The following is a 14,934-nucleotide window of genomic DNA, read 5'->3' as shown; positions in this document are numbered from 1 at the left end:
AGTAAAATACAGTTCACCCATGAATCAAGACATTACTTGTGATATCCATTGAAGGACATACAATGGCACAAAATTAAGCTGGGATTGTGTTTTATTTTTCAGTGTCCACCTATCACTGTCTATGAAGTGATAAAGGGGTACAGGATCAAATGTGAAATCTATATTATATTCTTTCATATTTCCGATTTGCACCAGTTCAGAGAATTAAGTGAAAAGATCTTTCATAGAATTCACCTCTCCCCCATTTCTAGTAGCTCCACTGTCTAGTCTATATCTTTACTGATTTACTGATTCTAGCTTGCACAGTAGAGATGTTGATAGTTCAGATAAATCAAACATTCCAAATAATAGAACATCACCCAATAAACATTGACCACCAATTTTCATAGAACTAGAATAAAATACAATGTACTTAACCCTAAAAAAAGTATACCAAATATAATCCTTTGATTATTCAGAAGGCATTTCAGACAAAACCCATCAAAACATCAAGAAGGCAGAGATTTCTATCTGTTAGAATGCCAAATGAACCTAATTTTACAGCCATTACAAGTCTACTGAAAACCTACCACCTAACCTGCTTTTCATTCATTTCCTAAAGTTTCCAGCCCCAATTCTAATTATCTTTTTTTACCTATTAAATATTTGTTTTACTTATTTCATTAGATTAATTCTATGACCCTGGTTAGTCACATAATTTCTATGGAGCCAGGTTTCTCCAGCTACAAAATACCTGCCCTTAATATTCAGCAGTTCTGTCTGTCCATCTATCTGACTCTAAAACAAAATACAAATCAAAGTCAGTTGTACTTTATAGTAATGATGCTCTAGCCCATTCCTAGAATACTCAAAAGGTAGACAGACACTTAACAAATGCATTTTGATAATAAAGCCATTGATCTTCACCTGTTCTGCTCCTTTCCTAGTCTGGTTAATGTCACAATGCAGAGAGTCAGAGACAGCTCCCATTAACCTAAGGTCAAGTACACTATGCTGTGCATCTTAGATGCAGTTTCATCACTAAAGGTTATCTCTTTATAACCCATGAAAGAGTTACAGGATGCCTTGTGTTCATTTGAAACAAATAAAAAAATAAAAACATATACTGATGATGATGGTGGTGGTAGTGGTAATGGTAACTAATTTCTAAAGTACTTTAAGCTTTCTAAGTTGCTTTACCCATCTTATTTCATTTGATCCTCATAACAATTTTATGAGTTGTGTGTTATTATTATTATCTCTATTATATAGATGAGAAAACTAAACCTGAAAAAGGTTATACGACTTGCCCAGGATTGCTCAGCTAGTAAGTTTCTGACCCAAGTTGGGTCTTGCAGATTTTAAGTATCTACTATGCCATCTGGCAGCAAAAGTCAATATCGCTTATCAAGTTCTCAGGATTTGCCACACTGGTACTCTTTATATAGTGAATATGCTCTAGCTCACTTTTTTTTTCTTTTTTAAAAATTTATTTATTTCTTTTTAGTTTTCAACATTCACTTTTATAAGATTCTGAGTTCTAAAATTCCCCCCCCCTTCCTCTCTCCCCAAGACAGCATCATATTAAACATATTTCCACATTAGTCATGTTGTGAAAGAAGAAACAGAACAAAAGGGGAAAACCATGAGAAAGACAAAAAAAGAGAAAATGGTATGCTTCAATGTACATTCAGACTCCATAGTTCTTTCTCCAGATGTGGATACATTTTCCATCACACGTCTCTAGGAATTGTCTCAAATCATGGCATTGCTGAGAAGTCTGGTTTACTCTTCTAGAGCCAGGCCAGTTAGGATTCTAAGGTTCCCCGAATGATTTTAGGTGCCTTTTTTCTAAGGCCATTGGCTTGAGTCATACTTAGCCACCAGTGAGTAATGTCCCAGTTGAATTTAATCACTTAACATCAATTTGACTTTACAGAAAGATATTTACCTCAAAGATAAGAACAGGAACCAAATCATCAATATTTCTGTCCATTGTCTCAGGGCACTCTCCCTTACCTTACCTTGGTCTCTGGAGAAATTTAGCTCAAACTTAGCCCATTTCCTAAATGGCATTGTTCCCACCAATTTTGCATCCATGTGGTATTACAGTCAAATGAGTCCTTGTCTCTGGGTTGAGTTCCAAAGGCCACTCCTCGCTTCCCAGGGCATTGATATTTGGCTTAATGTAAACCCTGACTTGAATTTCAATTCCTAGACTCTGATGATTTTGTCCTCCTGACATTTTGCAACCCACAGTGTCAGAGGCTCCAGATTTATCCTATTAGCCTAAAATGAAGGAGAACAAATGACAAGACAAAAAGACTGAAGCCAGTTTTCATGGGGCCAGATATGAGCCTTAGTGGGGAGAAGTCCCAAGACCTCTCCCCTTACAACATTGTCTCTCACTGTATGCAGCATGTAAAGGAGTCAAACCATGATTGAGTAGCCAAAGAGGAAATGAATGAGTGAGCCTTTGAAGGCACTCCCAGGTTCAGCTATGCAGTCAATCAAAGAGGCTGCCATTTACTATTTGGATAGCAGGTTGGAACTCATTGTAGAATGTCCCCACATGCTCCATTCTCTCTCCAAAGCATTTCCAACACAAATCATCACTTCGCAGCAAAGAAGGCTCCCTAGCCTCTTTTACACATTGAGTAGTACCAGAGATGCTTTGTATGTGTAACAGATCCCTGAATATTTTCATAAATAAATATTCTTTAACAACTTCTTGTCTATTCTATGTAATCCTACAAAGTGAATGTCTTCTCTAAAAATATGCCTTAGGAATTTGGTTATTTAAAACGGTGGAAGTGATTTTTTTTTCTTATTCAAAGGAGAAAGAAATGGAAATTGTTTCTGGCATAACAAGTATATTTTCACCTTTGATTTGATTTTTGGCCCTTAGCTTCTTGGGCTTAGAGCTTTTCCATGATGGTTTTCGCATATTGGAAGAACACAGCGTAGAAAATCTAAGGCATAGTCAAATGTCAGAATTCATTTGAAAAGAAGAAAATTTGGGATCTCTAACTTTCGGTAAGACTTCCTGAACAATATGAGAGAAGCACCATTTCAGCAGCCCAGGCTCTACCCTGGGCTGCTCACAGGGAATTACAGAGTGGCACTTGACATTATGAAAAGGGTTTTTGATCCAAATAGACATCCATCATTATCGCTGAAGAAGGAATGAAATGAAGTGTTTACTTGATTTTCATTCCTCTACCATCATGAGAGAAAATGTTAATGATGGTGGAAAAAGGAAAATTGCTTTCTTAAAAATACACAAAAACAAGAGCATCACCAACTTCACCAACTGTATATAACCTTAGTGTATTTGTTTCTTCTTTCCTTTCTTCCTTGTCCATTATTTCTTTTATGTGTCATGTCTACCAGCTAGACTATAAGGTCCTTGAGGGAAAAGATTATCTAGCTTTTTTGTACTAGTAGATGGTGTGCTTGGCATATAGTAAGTGTTTAATAGATGCTTTTTCATTTATATTCATTCATTCTTTTGTTCACTTATATTAAAAAGCAAAAATATTGGCTCCTTCCCTGGATTTGCATCTCCACACCTTTTTCTGTAATAGTGCAGCTTCTAAATGAGGACTTCAGATCAGAAAAGCTTCAGATTGCAACGTTGTGTAGATTCTCAAGTCAAAAGCAATGGTAGAGAATCTGCCACCTGTCATGTGGTTTCAACTTGGGAAAACCTCTGGGTTTGTTCCTTTTTCTTTTCAGCCTTTTGAGTCCCAATTATATTTCCCCACTTTGGAGAGGTCTGAGCTGCTCAGCCTGGTGGTTTGAAATGGCTCCCAGAAATGCTTCAATCATGACCACAATAGGGCTTGATTGTCAGCTCCTTCTCAGATTCAGGGCAGCAGGATGCACATTCAACAATTCTGGAGTCTTCTCTTTTCTGTCTATTTGTAATTAGACATCCTTCACTGTAATGTGGCTTTTGGAAAAGCTACATTATACTCTTTGTGGGGTGACTGGTTTTAAAGCAACCCACCGAATGCAAATATGGAAAGTGGAAAGGGAAAGACCAATGGGGAAGGCAAAGGAGGGAGAAGAAGGATGTTGAGAGGCAGCCTGGCATATGGCAGAGAGGGCAAACTTTGTGTTAGGAAGCCCTACGATCAAATCTTACCTCTGATATCTATTGGCTATATGATCATGGATATTATTTAACCTCTAAGTGCCCCAAACCACTCTCCATCTAAGATTATAAGTTGCCAGTCCACATTGATAGTTTTATTTATTTGTTGGTTGGTTCATTTTATTTATTTATTTATTTATTTCCGCATAAGGAGGCTACCTTGTTAATATCACAATCCAGACCAAAGATGAAATAAAATAAAATAAAATATACTACTAACGAGAGACAGTGAGGTAGAATGGAAAGATTATTGGTCTGGGCATCAGGAAATAAGTTCTAGCTCTAGTGGCACTGCTGTATGACCTTCGCCATGTCACATAAACTCGTTTGGACTTGGTTTATTCATCTGTTAGATCAAGGGGCTTGAGTTGGACTAAGAAGATAGAATTAGAATTGCAACCTATCAATCAGCAAGCATTTATAAAGCACCTATTATGTATCAACTGTGCTAGATGCTGGAGAAACAAAGGCAAAAATGAAATAGACCTGGAAGACTCATGGAATTTGTATTCTATAGGGAAACACAACATATATGTATGTGTGTATATATGTGTGTGTATACATGTGTACACATGTATATATACACACATAGAAAATATATATACACATATATGTATTCACACCTATACATATATGCACACATACACACATGTATATATGTTTACAAAGTATATGCACATATATAAACAGAGAAATATACATATATATGCATACACATACACACATGTGTATGTATATGTATGTATTGCATATCTGTGTACGTGTATATGTTTGTGTGCATATACTTCTAGTATACATATATATATATGTGTGTGTGTGTATGCATATGCATGTATGTGTATAGATACACCCCTATATGTAATATCTATGCACTCCTAGATAGGACAGTAGATAGCATGTGGGACTGACCTTAGAGAAAGACCTGAGTTCAGCCCCTGCCTAAGACATTTAATCACTGTGTAAAACTGGACAAATCATTTAACTGCTCTCAGCTACAGTTTCTCTCTCTCTCTGTGAAGTGGACTTCATAGGAGGACCTACCTCACAGGATTGTTGTGAGGATCAAGTGAGATAACATACTTTGTAGACCTTTATTAAAGGGCTCTATAAATGCTTATTATCATGATTATCATCATTATGGAAATATATACAAAAATACAAGTGATATGCCAAGAGGGCGTCTGGGGAGGAATCAGGAAAGGCATCGTGTGGAATATGCTGTTTGAGTTAAGCTTTGATGGAAATAAGGGCTTCTGAGAAGGGAAGGGGAAGAGGGAATCCATACTAGGCACAGGGGACAGCCTGTTCAAAGGCAATACCTTTGAAGAATGAATAGCACATGTTAAGAATGGAGAGTGGGTGAGTTTGTCACCTACAGTGTATGAAAGACAATAATGTGCAAGAAGCCTGGAAACACAGGTTTAAGTCAGGTTATGAAGGCTTTAAATGCCAAGCAGAGCATTGATCCTTGAGGTGACAGGAAAGGTAGTGACATGGTCAGATCTGTGCCTTAGGAACTTCAATTTGATAGCTACGTGGAGCACATATTGGAGTAGAGAGAGACAAGGAAGGGAGACCAATTAGGAAGCCATTGCAATCGTCCAAATGAGAGGTGATGAGTGCTTGAACTAGGACAGTGGTCATGTGAGTAGATAGAATGAGATGTATTCAAGAGATGTTGTGTAGTCAAAATTGATGACTTCGCAACTGCTGGATATGTGAAGTGAGAGAGGGTAAGGAGTTGATGATAACTGAGATTATAAAACTGAGTGACTGGGAATATGGTGGTACCCTCAATAGATATAGGTGTGGATTTAAGGGGAAAGATAATGAATTTTGAGTTGGTAATGTTAATTTCAAGACACCCATGAGAATCTCATTCCCAATATCCAACAGACAGAACTGGAGCTCAGGAGAGAGTTCAGTATATAGAGATCTGGGAATTATCTACATGGAGATGATCGTTTTTAACCCATAGAAAGTGATTAAGATCACCGAGAAAGGGAATAAAAGAGATCCCAGGAACAGAATTTTGAGCAATATCCACAGTTATGGGGCTACAGTATGGATAATAGTCTAGCAAAGGAGACTAAAAAAAGAGCAGTTACGCAGGAGAACCAAAAGAAAGGAGCAGTAAAATGAAAACCCGGAGAAAAAAGAGACTCTAGAAAGAGAGAGTGATCAACAATATTGAACACTGCAGAGAAGTCAACAAAGCTAAAGGCTGAGGAAGTGATCACTGGATTTGCAATTAAGAGATCATTAATGTGTAGAAAAATGACTTTCAATTCAGTGATGTGGCCAGAAGTCTAATTTCAAAGGGTTGAAAAGTATGTGAGATCTCAGAGGCTAAAGGAAAAGGGATCAATTGGATGATGTAGGTAATACCAAAAAAAAGGCAATTCTTTAAAAGAAATGAAGACAGAACATGTAGACAATTAAAAGGGAGGAGAGGTATAGGATGATAGCTTGGGGAGATGGAAGGATCAAATAAAGGCCTAGATGTTTGTAGGAATCAGTCCAAGGAAACAGGAGGAAACAGTGCAAGGATATAAGTAGAGGGTTTGGCTTTGGGGTGAGGAGGATCATAAAAACTGGAGTAAAGGAGAAGATATGGAAGATGATGCCAAATGATCTTGAGATGTAAAGGAGAGAAGAAAGAGTTCAAAGATGGTGAGCTCTATTTTCTTAGTGAAATATAATGCGAAGTCCTCTGCTGAGAAAATATAGGCAGAGGGTGGTATGGGAGCACTGAGCAGAAAAAAGAAGACTGGAAGTCCTGGAATAATGTCTGTTGGAATGGTAATAGAGAATCTGTTAGGGATGAGGGCCCAACTGAAATTAAATAACACAAATTTGTAGCAGATTCAATCAGCATAGTTAAGTGACTTTCTCCAGGACTACATAGGAGAAGGGAAGTCAAACAATGGAAATAATCCAGGGCTGGAGTTTGGTAAGGTGCTAATGACAATTTGGAGAAGGGGGCAAAGGGTTCCATAGTAGAGGAATATGTAAGGTTGAACTGTTCAACTAGAGTCAAGACTGGAAGGAAGGAAACAAATATTTATTAAATACCTACTACTATGCTGCTAAGCACTTTACAAACAGTGCCTTTTTTTGATCCTTGTAGCAATGCTGTGAGATAGGTACTGTTACGATGAGCATTTTATAGTCAAGGACACTGAGTCAGACAGAGGTTAAATAACTTGTCCATGGTCAAACAGCTAGTAAGTATCTGGGGCCAAATTTGACTTCAAGTCTTCCTGACTCCAAGCCCAGCATTCTAGCCACTGCACAGTGAAGCCACCTTTTGTTGGCAGATTGGGAAGGGAGGATAGTAGAGACAAGCAGGATTAAAGTCTTTGTAGACTGCCAAGGAGTGGGGAAGACTAACGGTCATGGTGAGGACGAAGAATAGGTTTAGAAGCTGTGAGGTTTGGAAATGATGGGATTATAGGAGGTTATAGTTGATAAAGGAATTTTAGGCCTCTTGATCATAGAAGTTGATCTCTGTGCTCTATGATCAGACCAACTCCTTATGTGGCTGAGGTAGAATGAAAGAGTAGATTATGAGAGTGGAGAAGATTGAGGAAGGGGAAGAGTACAGTGTTTAAGAGAATGTCAGCTCTTTTAGTATGTTGGAGTCCTCTAGTCTAAGAGTAGGGATTTGTGGTGATCGAAAGGGAAAAAAAATTCCAGAACATAGTCACTTAAGTAAAATAGTTTTATTGCTATTGTTTTAAAACTTAAAAACCAGGGAGATACACACAGACAGTATCTGCAAACAAACTCAACTAAATTTTTCTATAAGGCTTCTTTTATATAGAAAAGCATGAAATTCATGTTTACTCTGATTGACTGTACTACAAGGTTCAGGAATACATAGGCATATTGAAAAACAAATTCACAGTTAGGAAATGCCTATTTTTTTAAAAGATAAATGTTTCAATTTGGAAAAATACCCATTTTCATGATACATTTCAGGATCCTATTTTTTGTCAGATACTGCTAAGCAAAAGCTAACTATAATGTGATACATATGTTGGACAAGATGGCGGCATTCTCAGCATCAGACTACAATTAATTACAGCTAATTAGACATTTGCACAAAAAAAAGCAAAGATAATACATGACATACAGTACAGAAGCAAAGAGATGTCTCTTGAAATGGGATATAGGGTATCGAAAGCTTCTTCAGATACTTAAACATTGAACTTATTCTGCAAACTACGTAAGTCCTATGTTTATTTGGAACCAAGATGGAGTTACTTAGGTTCATAAAAAAATCTCCATTTCAAGGGGTTGGGGTAGAAATGAATTTCATGATTCCCACACCGAATTCGTTGCCACAGGAGAAAGAATTACCTGGGGAGTGGTAGATATAACAGCCTCTAGGATAGGGTGAGCTATGTGTATAAAATGATACTTAATAGAGTGATTGCTGTGTGGTGACAGCAGAGGGACAGTCCAGAAGTGTCAATTGGGAGCAAGGATATGACATCTTTCTCTGTGACCATGTATCAGGGGGCATGAGAGAAAGTTCAGCCTTTTTACAGAAAAGGGTATTTTCTAGAAGATGGAAAAAGACTATGACTGGGCATTTATACATATATATATATATATATATATATATATGTATGTATACATATATATATATATATATATATGTATGTAACAAATGCAAGGGTATATTATTACCCTATAAGTAATAGCAAAAGGTATAGATTCTGAGAAACCCAGGAAAACTTATACAAAATGATGCACAGTCAAATGGACAGAACCAAGAGAACAATTTACATAATGACTACAAGACTTTAAAATAAAACAACTGTGAAATAGCTTTAAGAGTAAAGGACCTTAATCCATATTGAATTTTTTTGCTTTTGGTTTTGTCTTTTTGTTTGTTATATTACTAATGAGGGAACTGATTTTCCTGAGATCACACAGACAATAGGAGGGATTTTAAGCCAAGTTCTCCATCTTCATATCTAATGTTATTTCTACTGTCATTTTAGCTTTAGTTGAGTTCTAAATTGGTATGAGTCACAGCTAACTGACGACTATTTGGAAATGAGGATAAATATCCCAGAAATTATAATGGAAATTACTGGAGAAAAATAACTCAGGAAAATTTCATATTTTCACATCACATTTCAGGATCCTATTCTTTGTCAGACACTCACCACTAACCAAAAGCTAACTATAGTGCTAATGTGGTATACTGTTTGAGGAAAAGGCAGAATACTTAGCATCTCCCTACAAAATTATCTCTCCATTAACTAATGTGTGAACATTTGGACACATGTTTGAATTCTTCTCTGGTAGGATGAACAGTTTTAAGCTAATGAGGAATTTGGACATAAACATTACCAGATAATACCATCACTGCCAATGTACAGAAAACATTTTCTACATTATGATAACTAATTAGAAGGTGATGCTAGCAAGCACACATTTGGATAATATAATGGAAGGTGCTGGGATGTAATGGAGAGAAGGCCAGTCCTGGAATTAAGATGGCTCAAGTTCAAGCCATGCCTCTAAAGCATACTGGATATGTGACCATGGACAAGTCTCTTACCCTCTCGGTGCCCCAGGCAACTCTCTAGGACTACTCAGTCAGCAAGCATTTTAACAAGCTCCTATTGTGTGCCAAGAAATTTGCTGAGCACTAAGGATGCAAAGAAAAGCAAAAGATAGTCCCTGATCCCAAGGAGTTCATATTCTAATAGGAGAGACAGCAATAAAACAACCACATACAAAGAAGAGATAAATAGAAGATAATCCACAGAAGGAAGGCATTAATATTCAGGGGGTTTCATGAAAGGCTTCTTGGAGAAGGTGAGATTTTCATCTGTAACTTGAAAGAAGCCAGGAAAACTAAGAGACAGAGAGGAGAAGGAAGATGATTCCAGATATTGGGGACAGTCAGAGAAAATGCACAGAGTCAGGAGATGAATGTATTATTGGAGAAACAGTCAGGAGGCCCATGTCACAGGACTGCAAAGAATGTAGGGGTGATTGAGTTTAAGAAGAGTGGAGAGGTAGGTGAGAGCCAAGTTAGGAAGTTATTGAATGTCAACAGTGCCAAGCCTAGAGGCCTGTATTGGGCTACCCGAGTCTTTCTTACCTGTCCAGGTCTTCGGCTGGCCACGCCGGATGCACGTATGAGAGAAAGGACGTTCCAGAGTCAAACAGGGGTTGAGCTTTATTACAGGGTTTCGGTTACAAGTGCAGGGGATCTTCTTTCTTAGGACGAAGAGGGGGAGATTTCCTAAGAAGGCTAAGCTTAAGGGATTGGAAGTAGAAGTACAAGCGGGGAGAGAGGGGGAGGGGAGAGAGGAAAGAAAAGAAGCGGAGCCCTACTTTTCTCTTTGGCTCCACACGTGCTAAGAGAGCTTTTAGGCTTCCTCAATCCTACTTAATCTTCAGCCACACAGTTTGCATCTCAATACCGTGCTGTTAGGTAACTAGGTGTGCTCCAATCCGGGACGACCTCGAGGGCAGGGAGACTCCACCCATCAGGTATCTCCGGGGGAGAGGCGGAAATACCCGAGCTAGCCGAGCTAGCTCAGTCTGACCTTCTCGAACCCCCGCTGTTCATGGAGGGCCTCGTAAGACTCTAAGATTTAGAAGTCCCACTTTTACCTGCCCGAGACTGTCCACACAGAATTGAGCTTCCAGTCCCAACACAACAGGATTTGCAGACTCTGATTTGCTTTGCACACATTGAGAAAGGGAGTTTCTTCATTAAGAATTTCCTCTAGTAATCTTATAACAGGTAGGCTTCTGAATGAATGAATGAATGGTTAGATGATAGATAGGTAGGTGTATAATAAAGAAAGGAAGGAAGAAAAAAGAAGGAAGGGAAGGGAGAAAGGAAGGAAATTTGGCAAATGTGAATTAAAGTGTAGAAGTCTATTCTGGCTATTTAAAGCTAGTTCATCAATTATTTTATCAACTTATTTATCAATTATTTTATCAGTTTATCAACAGAAAGCATTGTTTTGGGCGGCAATAACCCTAAATTATGGGAATCATTAGAAACAGACAACAGCCATTGTCCCACTCCCTGAAGGTTATTTCAGAAGCTATGGAAGGGATGTTTCCCACATCATTCATTACTTTCCCCTAAATGTTTTGCCACATGATTTCGAGTCTTAGTAGCATTTTGTTTTGTTTTCTAGGACACAGCAGGTCAAGAGAGATATAGGACAATTACTACGGCTTATTATCGGGGTGCCATGGGCTTTATTCTAATGTACGACATCACCAATGAAGAATCCTTCAATGCTGTGCAAGATTGGTAAGCAAGACCCAAGTGCTTCTTGGTGAAAAATTGTTATGGGTTTTCCTTTATGGCTTCTCTGTCTCTTTCTTTCCCAAAGAAATAATATTATCTACCTTCCTCATTTATTGCATATTGGGGTCACTCTTGGATGACAACCAAGATTTTTTCTAAAAATCAGCACTGATGTGATCAAAATCATCCTCTGGTATGAACTCATTCTGAGCTAAATTTGTGTTATCTCTCCAAGTTCTGTCACCCACGTGTTCTAGTGTTTGACAACCCATCACCCTTTATTCCCTTTGACAAATAATAGATGAAAAAAAATGTTGTCACTCATATTCAGTGAGTGATTGTTTTCTCCTAGAAATTCTTCAGTAGATTTGAAATGGTGGATTCTTGAAAGTAGACAGGCATGGATCCAGTGGAACTAGGGAGAGAGCACTATCATTTGGAAAAAGTCTTGGCTATTCATCAGATGAGCTAGATTCAAATCCCACCTGTAACAATACCTGGGTGATCTTGGGAATGTCAGCCAACCTTGCTGGGCTTCAGTTTCCTCTTCAGTAAAATAAAAGAATGAAATTAGATGACCTCCAAGGTCTCTGATTCTTTTCTCATTCATAACTATGTTTTGATATTCAAAAGAAAAAGTATATACAACAGATCACTTTGATCAATAAACATTTATTAAGCCCCTATTTTGTTCCAGGCACTGTACTAAGTACTGGGGATACAAATAGAAGCAAAAAACAGACAGTCTCTGCCCTCATGGAACTTATAATCTAATGGGGCGAGACAACATGAAAACAAATACGTACAAAGCAAGCTATCTGCAGGATAAATATGAAATAATTAAGAGAGTCAAGGCACTGGAATTAAGAGAGGTTGGGAAAGGCTTCATGTAAGAGGTGGGATTTTATTTGGGATCACAAGTAGGGACTTACCATCACTATTCAGTCCTGGTTCCCTCTGTCCTGGGAGGAAAGCATCACATAAGAAAACTTTTCAAGAGCTGAGTACAAGGTACCAGACTGGGCTCCCTAATTCGTTGTTATCCCTCTAAGTAGTCAGGAATCCAGCCAGAACTGTGGGGTTCTTTATGGCCAACATGTTCAAAGACAGGTGTTCTCCATTCTAACATGGAAACATGAAATTCTCTCTGTAATGAAAGAATAGCATGGATTGGCATTTAATGAACATTTCTGCTTCATGCCCCCAATTTTTTCTAGTTCAAAAATAGGTAATCATAGGTGATCTCTAATATGGAGAAAATTAGCAACCACCTGAAGGAAGGGAGGATAAAATCATCAAAATACATTTGACTAATAGCCATTAAATGAGGCAGTCATTTCATGTTAACATCCAAAACAGAGCTAGAAGAGACCTCAGAGGCCATCTACTAAAATCCTGTCATTTTACAGATGAGGCAACTGAGGCTCATGAAAATTGTCACATGTGCAAAGTCATACATCTTGTAACTTTCTGAAGAGGGATTTGAATCATATTCTTAATGCTTTATCTATCGAATATGAACACCTCAAGGGGACTTTTCCAGGAAAACTAAAGCTTGTCTCAGATTTCCTTCTAATTTTATTTCCTTGCCACTTGCATTTTCATATGAGATTTTATTATTGAATTCACTTCTAGGATACATAAACGTGTCTCTGGGAGACTCCTGGGATCACTCCAGGTCTATCAATTAATTCACACTTATTTTGAGACCACTTGTTGGCCAATCAGTGAGAGTCAAAGTGATTTGGGTTTAAGGCATGGTCCTTAAGAAAGAAAACTAGCCTGGGAACCCTAAGAAATGTTGCACTTACGTTAGGCACTTCAACCACAGAGAAGGGCACAATCCCTATTCTCATTCTGCTGCTATGTCTTTTCACTGTGCCTTCTCTAATTGCCACAGAAGCTTTTCTCCCTGTCTCAGCCAGAATGCCAGTTCTCCTTGGCCATAAAGTCATATGAGATATGGTGAGAAAAGTGCTGATATGTGAGTTAGAGGCCCTCGATTCAAGTCCTCTAGATATGCCACAGTTTCTTGTCTGGGTGATCTTGACTGAGTAATTTAACACTCTGGGCCACACTTTTCATCTGTAAAATAAAATAAGGGGGTAGGACTAAAAGACATTCTATCTCTAAATCTATCACCCTGATCAGCATGGAGATATTTATACCAGAGTGACCTTAACTTCCACTACCTGGCATATTTCCTAAACTATGTGCTAAGACTTCTGGCTCCCTCCCACTTCCCTGCAGCTCTCAATTATTTCAATATCCACATCACCATGAAAAATGGATAATTATAGGTTCTTTAAATAGACACTTTATAGAAGTCTAGTGCAGGGATATATTGCTACCAGACAAGAGGAATCTGGGTGGGTGTCAGGTGCCCTACACGCAGGACCACACACACTGCTGAAAATGACTCATACTCCATGGCCACTCTTGCCCTGCTGACTCAAGGCAAACTACTTTACTGCTGTGCATGCATTAAAGACGAGTTTGATTCGCTCACCTCTAGAATGGCATCAGAACAGCTATCTCCTGTTCAGCTAATTAAAACTTAGGAAATAATGACAAGAAAAGCTGACGTGGAAACCGGGAAGTCTGTATACTTGGTTCTAGCTCCAGAAAAAGTAATTTTAGATGTGATAGATAGTTCAGAGATATTAATGTTCCAGTTTGCAAAATTCAGTGCAGTAGTTAGGAATTTAGATGTCATCTAGTCCACTATAGACCTGAGTTCAAATCCTACCCCTGATGTCTATCTAGAGGTAATCTGTCAAGCCTAATACTCTCATATTAGAGATGAAGAACCTGAAATACAGAGCTGTTAAATGACTTGACATAGATATATAGATACACTCATGAATATTAATATGGATAGACATGTGGGTATACATATAGGTACAGACATAGATGTAAATACAGGTAAAGAAATAGATGTGGATATAGATACAGGTATGGATATGGATATGGGTATCAGTGGATATAAAGTGGGGCAGATAGGAGGTGTAGTGGATGGAGTGCCAGACCTGGAGTCAGGAAAAGTCATCTTCCAAGTTCAAATCTGACTTCAGACACTTAACAGTGTGTGACCCTGGACAGGTCACTTAACCCTGTTTGCCTCAATTTTCTCATCTGTAAAATGAGTAGGAGAAGGAAATGGCAAACTACTCCAGTATCTTTGCCAAAAAATCCCAAATGGGGTCACAAAAGTTGGGCATAACTGAGAAACAACAAAAACAACATGGGTATACATATAGATAGATGGAACTGGATCTGTGATTACATTAGTGTAGGAAACATCTCCCTCCAATTTAAGTCAGTGCCTTCTCTTCACTTTAGAGAAGTGTCTAGCAGGCACTGAGAGGGTGTCTTACCCAGAGGCTCACAGCTAGTGTGTGTCAGAGGCCATAACTGAGCCCAGGTTTTTTGATTCTAAGGCTTGGCTATCCACCCATTCTGTCTCTCAACCTCTCCCTGCATGGGGAGACAC

The 14,934-nt window shown here is 38.4% G+C and overlaps 1 protein-coding gene across 2 annotated transcripts in view; it reads left to right on the top strand.

The window, feature by feature from the left end:
• The window catches only part of RAB3C (RAB3C, member RAS oncogene family), a 379,873-nt gene that overhangs the window by 229,056 nt on the left and 135,883 nt on the right, over nucleotides 1-14,934 (top strand). For both annotated transcript variants that reach the window (XM_072605576.1, XM_072605575.1), the window contains exon 3: nucleotides 11,326-11,444. In XM_072605576.1, coding sequence (XP_072461677.1) covers nucleotides 11,326-11,444 — 119 coding nt within the window. The remainder of the gene's footprint in view (nucleotides 1-11,325; nucleotides 11,445-14,934) is intronic.

The sequence above is a fragment of the Notamacropus eugenii genome, chromosome 4, assembly GCF_028372415.1.
Source record: "Notamacropus eugenii isolate mMacEug1 chromosome 4, mMacEug1.pri_v2, whole genome shotgun sequence".
NCBI classification, from domain to species: domain Eukaryota; kingdom Metazoa; phylum Chordata; class Mammalia; order Diprotodontia; family Macropodidae; genus Notamacropus; species Notamacropus eugenii.
The sequence above is the reverse complement of the archived record's forward strand: the minus strand, read 5'-3'. Positions and strand labels throughout refer to the sequence as shown.